This window comes from Argentina silus, assembly GCF_951799395.1.
Source record: "Argentina silus genome assembly, chromosome: 5".
In the NCBI taxonomy this organism is placed as follows: domain Eukaryota; kingdom Metazoa; phylum Chordata; class Actinopteri; order Argentiniformes; family Argentinidae; genus Argentina; species Argentina silus.
In genome coordinates this window covers 174689-185141 of record NC_139659.1, presented here as the reverse complement: position 1 = coordinate 185141, position 10453 = coordinate 174689, and the positions used below count along the sequence as shown (strand labels likewise).

General features: G+C 44.5%; 1 protein-coding gene across 1 annotated transcript; it reads right to left on the bottom strand.

Moving 5' to 3' along the window:
• Positions 1-925: 925 nt before the first annotated feature.
• Positions 926-9440, bottom strand: uap1l1 (UDP-N-acetylglucosamine pyrophosphorylase 1 like 1). Its single transcript, XM_083669468.1, has 9 exons — positions 9057-9440; positions 7820-8027; positions 7217-7392; positions 5625-5797; positions 4582-4775; positions 3650-3790; positions 2610-2798; positions 1785-1851; positions 926-1337 (listed from the first exon to the last, which is right to left on the bottom strand). The coding sequence occupies exons 1-9, from the start codon at positions 9334-9336 to the stop codon at positions 1248-1250; spliced, it is 1518 nt and encodes a 505-aa protein (XP_083525594.1). The 5' UTR covers positions 9337-9440; the 3' UTR covers positions 926-1247.
• Positions 9441-10453: the final 1013 nt, after the last annotated feature.

The window sequence follows — 10453 nt, the reverse complement described above, 5'->3', positions numbered from 1 at the left end:
GCCACGTGACAATGACGTCCTCGTTTGGTCAGGTGATGTATCGGTCATGTGATGTGTGGGTCATGTGATGTGTCGAATATCATGGAATGTAACATCCAATGAAATTGCGAGCACATTCTCCCATCACTCCGTCCAGTTCAATCCAAACCAGATCAACTCATCAAACTCTCCAGACCTCCAAAGGAGGCTTGAGAACAACGTGATTTAGAGACTAGATACGTGTTATTATTTGGAATGTTGCATGCAAACTACCCACTGATGCACAAAGCCCTCACATTTGTGCCTCTATTAAAATGAGGACATTTAAATCATGAATAATGAATCAGCATTATCAGGTCACTGTTGCAGTGCTGCACGCTTGTTTGTGTGTCTCCATGAAGGGCAGGTAAGTGACAGATTGTTATACACTGGTGAAGTAGGCTGGCCAGCAATCAGGAGGTTGCTGGTTCAATCCCCACTCTAGGAGGGAGCTGGATGTGAGCTGGTAACTGGAAGGTTACTGGCATCATATCTAAGGTGCCTACCACTGCTGTTGTGCCCTTGAGCAAGGCACTTAACCCCTAACTGCTTCAGGGGCGCTGAATATGGCTGCCCTGTGCCCAGAGCTCTGTTCTCCCTTGGGGGTGTGCATGTGTGTTGTCTCGGAGGGGGGTGTGTGTGCAGTGCGTGTGTGTTGTCTTGGGGGGGGGGATGTGCACATATCAAATTCCTACAATTGATGAAAATGTATTGCATGGCCAAATAAAGAGTCTTCTTCTTCTAAGTGGAAGGCGTTGTCTGACCCTGACAGGCGTGACCCGTCTCAGGCCTTCACAGAGGCAGAGGGGGTGTTTTTGTTTTATGGCCCCACCCATTTTACATAATGTAGATTCTAGAAGTCGATTCAGTGGAATAAATGAGTTTTTTAGTACTCTGTGCAACATAGTGTTGGAACACAAGAGAACACATTTTATTGCTTTAAGTGAAATGAACATTATCAACACATTTAAAAAAATATATAACAAATTGCCTTGCGAAATTTCAGAAAAGCTGCAGCAAAATCTAGCATTTTTGGCCGCTGATATCACAAAAAAACATTGTGAGGAACTGCTACGTATCAAAAACACCATTTAAAGCTAAACATGCACACATCAATGGAGACATGGCATCTTTTCTGATTCCCTTTGATTCCCTGGTCATTGCTAATGCATCTTCCTCCTGTCAGTCGGCTTAACTGGACACATTCCTGTGATGGGAGACGCCTGGAGCTACTGAGCTGGAAGGAGTCCCTTTGCCCTGTTCTCATCCAGAAGGAAGGGAGACATCAACGCCTTCTGTTTCAGCAGCTGCTCCAACCCCTGGGGTGACACAGAGAGAGGGAAATGACAACAGGGTGGGGATGTGTTGAGGGGTTGAGGGGGGGATGTGTTGAGGGGTTTTGACAGTTTGTGAGAGGGGGACATCACCAGAGAAGATACCCAGCTTCTGGGGGGGGTCAATGGGTCACAGACTTCAGGCAGTTATTTCATGCAAAAGATATGTGACCAAATACAAAACATGAGTGCTTATTTTGGACATAATATTAATCTGTATTCAATACTTTTGGTACCCTGAAATAGGGGTCCATGTATAAAAAGTGTTGTTTCTAAATGGTGAAACCAACATGTATGAAACGAATAATAGCTCACAATCTGAACTTTAACCTCATTTTAATTGTTTGATTTCGAATCCAAACTTTTGGAGTAAAGCCAAAAAGAATGGCCTCACTGTACAGCATGTGATAACAACGTGTCCCTGTGGGTCACCTCTCCAGAGCCGGACACCAGCGGGGAGATCTCACACACTGCTGGGGGGTCTTCCATCTGTGTCACACTACCAAAAAAGAACATGGAGAAATGATTTCCTATATAATATATAACATAATAATAATATCTGCCATTTAGCTGACGCTTTTATCCAAAGTGACTTACATTACAGTGAGTTCATACATTTCAGTATATATGGTCCCAGCAGGAATCAAACCCACAACCTAAGCATTGTTAGCACCATGCACTACCAACTGAGCCACAGAGAGGACCAGAGAGGACCAGAGAGGACCACAGAGGACCAGAGAGGACCACAGAGGACCACAGAGGACCACAGAGGACCACAGAGGACCACAGAGGACCAGAGAGGACCACAGGGGACCACAGGGGACCACAGAGTTTCCTCTGTCAAGTACATCAACACAGCTCCTTCATGCTCAGCCATCTGCCAACCCCATGGTGACACACAGCTCATTGATGTACTGGCACAGGGTTGCATGGTGAAGTATTGAATAATTATCCCAAATTATAATATTTCTTAGTGTTACAAGGTCAGGAATACCACAGAATTACTAATTTAACTCATGATCAATTCTAAAAGAACTACACTACACAGGTAGAGTGTTTATCAAAAATGGAAGAGAGTGAGAGAGTCTCGAGACTCAGGGCGTCCCACGGAGTCCCACTGTGACCGGAGTCACGGTTTTTACTGAGGCCATGCACAACCCGTGGGAATTCAGGAGAAATTCTTTGTTTTTAATTTTCTTTACTCCAGACAGGTAGAGGCAAATGAGTGCACATTTCACCAAGAACACTGGTAGTTACCTCTCACTGGGTCGAGGTATGGCATTCCCCTCGCCATCCAGGAAGCAGCCTCCAGCCGCCAAGGCCCAGCGGTAGTGCTGGGCCAGTAAGGCCCGCCTGGCGGTGGTCGGGGTGTCCAGGGGCGCACCGTCAGCGTTCTTCAACGGTGAGAACTCCTCGTCTCGAAGTACCTCAAAAGCAACAAATTTCCTGCCAATGGCAGGTAGGGTTAGGTTAGAGACAGGTAGGGTTAGGGTTAGGTTAGAGACAGGTAGGGTTAGGGTTAGGGTTAGGTTAGAGACAGGTAGGGTTAGGGTTAGACTTAGGTTAGAGACAGGTAGGGTTAGGGTTAGGTTAGAGACAGGTAGGGTTAGGGTTAGGTTAGAGGCAGGTAGGGTTAGGGTTAGGTTAGAGACAGGTAGGGTTAGGGTTAGGTTAGAGACAGGTAGGGTTAGGGTTAGGTTAGAGGCAGGTAGGGTTAGGGTTAGGTTAGAGACAGGTAGGGTTAGGGTTAGGTTAGAGGCAGGCAGGGTTAGGGTTAGACTTAGGTTAGAGACAGGTAGGGTTAGGGTTAGGTTAGAGGCAGGCAGGGTTAGGGTTAGGTTAGAGACAGGTAGGGGTAGGGTTAGGTTAGAGGCAGGTAGGGGTAGGGTTAGGTTAGAGGCAGGCAGGGTTAGGGTTAGGTTAGAGGCAGGTAGGGTTAGGGTTAGGTTAGAGACAGGTAGGGTTAGGGTTAGGTTAGAGACAGGTAGGGTTAGGGTTAGGTTAGAGGCAGGCAGGGTTAGGGTTAGGGTTAGGTTAGAGACAGGTAGGAAATGACTCATATTTGGTGTATAGTTGGAGAAAGGGTCCTACTGTTGAACATTATTCAACAATGCACTGTTCTACACGTTTTAAAAATCAACAGTGGTTTAGTGGGAATAACGTTGGGGTTTAGTTACCAGGTGCTGTGTCTACGTGTACAGTGTACGACATGAACAGGAAATGAGAACTGTGAAATGACACACCTCCTTTCAAGGAGCAGATGATTACAGGGTAGTAACAGAGAGAGAAAAGGTCACCTTGAAAACTGAAAGACGTCAAAAACAAATTTCTCCATTTTGATTCCGTTGGGTGTGGTGGGTTTCACATGATTGCCTTCTCTGTCCACAAAAGGGACTTTCTTGAACGCCACGTGCTGCTTCAGCTGGCCCTGAAAGGACCTGGAGATGATACAGAGATAATACAGAGATAATATAGAGATAATATAGAGATAATACAGAGATAATACAGAGATAATACAGAGATAATATAGAGATAATATAGAGATAATACAGAGATAATACAGAGATAATACAGAGATAATACAGAGATAATATAGAGATAATACAGAGATAATACAGAGATAATACAGAGATAATATAGAGATAATATAGAGATAATACAGAGATAATACAGAGATAATATAGAGATGATACAGAGATAATACAGAGATAATACAACTCTTCAGCATGTTGGTTTTGCTCATACAGAAGGAGACAAAACTCTGACTTGTGTTCAAGGGTTGAGTTCAAGATTCATAAAGAGAGGGAATCATTCTCAGCGAGGACCTTCTAAAAGTAGATGCTTCACTATTTTGACAATTACATGTTTTTTTTTATATCTCTCATGTTAAATCTCTGAAAGTAGGGCAACAGCGGTGGTGATCAAACTGAATAACTGCCTTTCTCCAGCTCACAAAATCCCCAACACGCAGGGTAATGCACTGTCTGTGTTCATCAAACTATCGTATCAACTTCTGGTGTCGAACCTGAACCCGCTTGAAATAAAACATTACAAGATGAAAACCCTGACCAGCAGTCATGTGATCTGAGAACCATAGCGGCCCCGCACACAAGACACCGTATATCAAAAGGGTCAAAATAGTGAACCATCCCTTAAACAAGAATGAACAGGCCCCACACCTACTGCTTGTTGGTACTAAGCCCCATCTCAGTGTTTCTGTGTCACTCACTGCGCCACCTCCTGGAGAAAGGTCCGGGTGAAGAAGTGGTTGCAGATGTTCCCTGCGCTGTACAGAAGCTCTCCCCCCGGGCCGCGCAGCTCGGCCGTCTCAGGTTTGATCTCGCTGTACTCCACCACCTGGTAAACCCCCTCCACCCTGCAGACCACCCCCACCGGCTCTGCAGCGTAGGCCTTCTCAACTACCTGGAAACGTCAAAGGTGTGAAGGCTGAAACACCCTCTGAAACAGAGTCGATGCTCAATAAGAGCAGCTCCTTTGGTTGCTCACGCCAGAGAGAATCATACAGAACTCTAATGCCAGACACAGCGAGACGCAGGGAAACATTCTGCTATATTTATATGTATACTACTTATCTGGATATCGATCTATACTTACTGTTATTACTATTGATTGGATGTTGGTACTGTATTGTTATTACTATTGATTGGATGTTGGTACTGTATTGTTATTACTATTGATTGGATGTTGGTACTGTATTGTTATTACTCTATTTTATAGTATTCCTATCCTTGTATTTGTCTGCATTGTTGAGAGGTAGCTGGTTAATAAGCTGTTGAGAGGTAGCTGGTTAATAAGCTGTTGAGAGGTAGCTGGTTAATAAGCTGTTGAGAGGTAGCTGGTTAATAAGCTGTTGAGAGGTAGCTGGTTAATCAGCTGTTGAGAGGTAGCTGGTTAATCAGCTGTTGAGAGGTAGCTGGTTAATAAGCTGTTGAGAGGTAGCTGGTTAATAAGCTGTTGAGAGGTAGCTGGTTAATAAGCATTTCATTGTACTGTCTCCTGTGAGTATGATATAAACTTTGATTTGGTTTGCGGAGGACAAAACGCCATCATGAATCCAATGGGAAGTTCAAGCCTTTAGATTATTCCTGGTATATACTGTATATATATACACACATATATATAGATTTATATTTATATATATATATCAGCCCCAACAAAAATACCTACGGATAGGCTGATGTGGTTCCTAGCAGGCACACTCAGTACATTTCATTTCTGTGTCTACAGTGTCTTCTTTCATCCACAGTGTACCTTGGCACCGCAGTCTGCCCCCTTGCTCACACAGAACCCAATGAAGGTGGGGTCGGCCATTTTGACCAGTATGTTGTCCACACAGTATACGTGGACGTACTCCACGCCCCTCTCTTCCATGTCCTCCAGGACTCTGTTATCCACCAGACCTCGGTACAGCCCACCATTTCCATCTGAGAATTATGGTTACAATTTATGGAGGTTACATGGGCAGTGTCTGAAAGCTCAACGCTTTATGTTCAGCAAAAAAATGTACACTGACAGCTACAAATGAATACACCTGGGAACCCAGAATCACATCCCTCGGCTGTGGAGTAAACACAGGGGACGGGAGGAGGTCAACAGGTCTCCTGCCTCCTAAGGTTTTTGCCTGAGCCTCCCACGATGCCCCTCCCGTTCTGCCCTGTCCTACAGTATGTTTACAACCCGACGTGCACTGAGTTATCTGAGGATGTTTTCGATGCAGTCATTTCGAAGGTGAGCTGCGTGTTCAATTCCCTGTTTGAAAGAAAAAATAATCCAGTTGAAACATCTGCCTCCGTTTGAAGCATCTATTCAGCTCCCTCCTAGACACAGAGAACGACCTAACCCTAACCCTAACCCTAACCTTAACCCTAACCCTAACCTTAACCCTAGACACAGAGAACGACCTAACCCTAACCCTAACCTTAACCCTAGACACAGAGAACGACCTAACCCTAACCTTAACCCTAACCTTAACCCTAACCCTAACCCTAGACACAGAGAACGGCCTAACCCTAACCCTAACCCTAGACACAGAGAACGGCCTAACCCTAACCCTAACCTTAACCCTAGACACAGAGAACGGCCTAACCCTAACCCTAACCCTAGACACAGAGAACGGCCTAACCCTAACCCTAACCATCCTAGACACAGAGAACGACCTAACCCTAACCCTCCTAGACACAGAGGTAACGCTATAGGAATGGCTGGCCTTTGGACTATTAAACATACATTATTTTTGACGTTATGACCTTGCATCCACAATAGGCCTGCTGAACAGTTTATAGGCCTGCTGAACAGTTTACAGGCTTGCTGAACAGTTTACAGGCCTAGTGAACAGTTTACAGGCCTAGTGAACAGTTTACAGGCCTGCTGAACAGTTTACAGGCTTGCTGAACAGTTTACAGGCTTGCTGAACAGTTTACAGGCCTAGTGAACAGTTTACAGGCCTAGTGAACAGTTTACAGGCCTGCTGAACAGTTTACAGGCTTGCTGAACAGTTTACAGGCCTAGTGAACAGTTTACAGGCCTGCTGAACAGTTTACAGGCCTAGTCTCCAAAGCACAAGAGAAGTTGACACAGTGAGATGCACTTACAGATGTACTTACAGATGTATTTACAGATGTACTTACAGATGTATTTACAGATATATTTGCAGATGTATTTACATTTGGCACTGCTTTCCATTTAAAGCTGCTGAGGCGCTTTTCTATTTCTAGCAAATAAAGGCTTCATTCATTCACACAGTTTAGGAAGGAGTTTATTAACTGACTTACAAGCAGGACACAAACATAATATAACCCCTCCACACATCCCTTTACCAATCCTCCCTGTGCCTTTCTTCTTACCTGGGGCCATGGCTATCTTTCCTTTGTCCTGCAAGATGACTTTTCCATCAAAGGTCACCGCTGGGATCATCCTTTGCTCGAACATGACCACGTCAGACGGGTCCAGACCGAAGTACTCATTGTCCTTGAAGAACTTCAGAGTGGGATCCAGGGTGAACTCACTGGTCATGATGTACCTGATGTCAGAGCAATGACAGAGGCAGACTTTCAGATCAATGTGATGCTTTGTCAAAAGGAGAACTTAGTTCAAATACAACTGTGAAATTAAGTGTCGCGTCTGGCGGGGAGATATGGGCTGAGAATCATATCACTGTGTTTTCAAATTTTAAGGAACTTATGTATAAAAAAATCTGTTGTCATTTCTAAATGGTGAAACCAATACAGTACGTTCATAAATACCTGTGTTGAAGGTATAATCCAAATCTATATCACAGCACTGGTATAGCAAATAAAAACATTATACTGCCTGTCTCCACTGTAGATCATTGGCTTTATTCATTCTGTTAATGATCATTTGATTTGGGATGCATAGGCTCATTCTGTATAGAATTGATATTTTGCAGACTTGTAAGAGATTGTAGTACAGTAGTCATCCGATCTTACCACGGTACCGTGCACTGTGATCCATGGATGATCCTGTTCGCCAGCTCCTGAACTTTGCGGATGCGTTCAGCCTGGATCTGGTACAGGGTTTTGCCACTTGGGAGCCCAACGCTGTACATCCCTTTAGGGTACGGCACGCCAAGACGGGTCCCCTGGCCCCCCGCCAACAGCAACACAGCCACACGGTTCTCTGAAATATGCAGAAACCCTGCAAGAGAGGAAAGAAAGACACAAAGGGTTAGTCCTTCATCTGAACGCGACACCTGAGAGAAAAATCTGCCTTAGAAATGACCAAATGATTGTGGTTTGACGAGGGGTCTGGGTAAAAGGTGGACCAGGCAGAAGGAGGCTAGTCCACGCTCAGTCCCCAGTGATGGTCATTCATCATTTCAAATATCACATTCTTGTCTTGAATTTGATATCATTCAACCCTTGATGACTCGCCTCAAAGTGAATAAAAATAACACGAGAGGATAATAAAATCATACTCTCCAAGCCCTTTACCCCCCTTTACGGCCCTTTACGGCCCTTTACACCCCTTTACAGCCCTTTGCACCAAGTCCCCAGGAATTGTTGAACAATCAAATTAAATCAAATGAAAGTTGGTAACAAAATCAAATGAACGGCCAAGGTCTGCTTTTTAAATTGAAGTGTGTAAAACAGCGGTAACTTGCACAAAACGGGCTTTAATTACCCTCATCAGACTTCTCTCCTCCCATTTATCCTGGTTAGTAATTAAGCATATAGGGCTTTTCCTGATCCAGATGTCAAGAAAACATTCATGATTGGCCATGAAAAGTGCCTCCCACAATGATGGCACTTGCTGCTTCATGCAGTTTGTGAAAAGTAACTGCCGGGATTCACTGCACCTGCTCTAAAGCAGCCGACATGTTTGAGCCAGTCCTACACATGTTATTATCATCATGCAGGCATTGAACAGTTAACACAGGTTGCACATATATGTTAATTTCGGAAACGGCTCAAAATGGATCATTTCAAACACAGCTCATTTCATCCACGTCATGCAACCGTTAGGCTATTTTAACGCACTGATCGGCAACTGCTCCAAACCTGCGATCTCGAACACGGCCCATATCAGGACACTGTAGCGGAAGAGTATCCGACCCAACAGGATCTAATCAAGTTGATGTACTGGACTCTACAGTATGTCGACTTGATTAGCATCAACAAGTACATCACGTCACTGCTCACACACGTTTTCCCACTATTACCATACCTTCATTTTCCCAGTTTGTTAAATTGTTTACGTCGCTTTTCCGAACGCTTCCTATGAACTCTGAGTCCACTGGTTCCAGGTGTCGGTCCAGGCTGACGGGCGGCTGAGCCGCGGCCGCCGCAGCGGACTCACAGTGCCGCCGCAGGTCCTGCAGGTCCAGCTGAGACAACTCGGCTAGAAACGTGTTTCTCTCATCCTCAGAAAGTTCTGGCCAAAATTGCAGAATGTGAGATTGCCCCGCATTTTCTAAACTGGATCTCACTTCCTCGATTGAAAGCATTTTTAACAACGGTTATGTTTTCTCGATAACACAAATACGGAGGGTTAAACAGAAACGTAAGACGAGATAAAGTGAGTAAATCCGTTTTGTATTTGTGATGTCACTCCGCCTGATCCCTGATGGTGAACTCGTGACTCGGGTTGGAGCGAAGATCCGTGTCGGTCCGTGTCGGTCCGTCTACTTCTGAATAACTCATTTTCTCCTTTTTATCCCAAAAACGAAATAACCAATGAACTGCTTGTTTATTCTATTTCTAAAGCTTCCCACTGGTAGTGGATACAGATTTCTGGACCGTTGTTCATGTTGCTTTTGTATGAATGTATAAAAGGAATGAAAAAAATAAAAACGTTTTAAGGATGAAATTAGTTTTCGTCCATAAGTACTGCCTCCACCAGAGGTAATGTCATAGGAAAAGAACAGTTAGGTTGAAAATGAGTTCACTGCTTACTGTACATAAATACAGATCTGTGTACACACAATGTAATTACTAATGGCATTAGGCTTCTAAAGGAATCAGCAGGAAAGGACAGGATAAAGACTCTAGGATACAATGACAAATCCTGGAGAATACGACACACTCGTGATTGTTACACCTTATATCGATATCACAGTAGATCTGCCTGCACCCTCTCCAGCAGAGTAGGAGTGGATCTCGCCACCGCGGCACATATACTAAAATTGGATCGGAGAAGATTAGCATGGCCCCTGCGAAAGAATGACACGAACATTTGTGAAGCGCTCCATCTTTTTCCGCTGAAGACCCATCTCTTCAGGCTACATCTTAACTGTCCCTCCTAGAGACCTCTTCACCCCCACTACCACCCTGTACTAACCCTAACCCTAGAGACCTCTTCACCCCCAGTACCACCCTGTACTAACCCTAACCCTAGAGACCTCTTCACCCCCAGTACCACCCTGTACTAACCCTAACCCTAGAGACCTCTTCACCCCCACTACACTCCTGTACAAGTTTCTCTCCTGTTAATTAAAAAAAAAGATCTTCTTCTAGCATTGTGACTGCCTATGGCCCCTGGTCTGTGCATAGATTACTTTATCTTATGATGACTGATGGATAGATGATTCACTACTTAAACAAATGTATTTGATGTAAGTCGCT

What these genes read in the sequence shown, in the direction of transcription:
- uap1l1 (XM_083669468.1), bottom strand. Translation starts at nt 9,336, where the DNA reads ATGCTTTCAATCGAGGAAGTGAGATCCAGTTTAGAAAATGCGGGGCAA. An exon ending in TCACAGTGCACGGTACCGTG is followed by an intron (nt 7,393 to 7,819) that starts GTAAGATCGGAT and finishes CTCTGACATCAG; the next exon opens with GTACATCATGACCAGTGAGT. An exon ending in ATACCTCGACCCAGTGAGAG is followed by an intron (nt 1,852 to 2,609) that starts GTAACTACCAGT and finishes CTTTTTTGGTAG; the next exon opens with TGTGACACAGATGGAAGACC.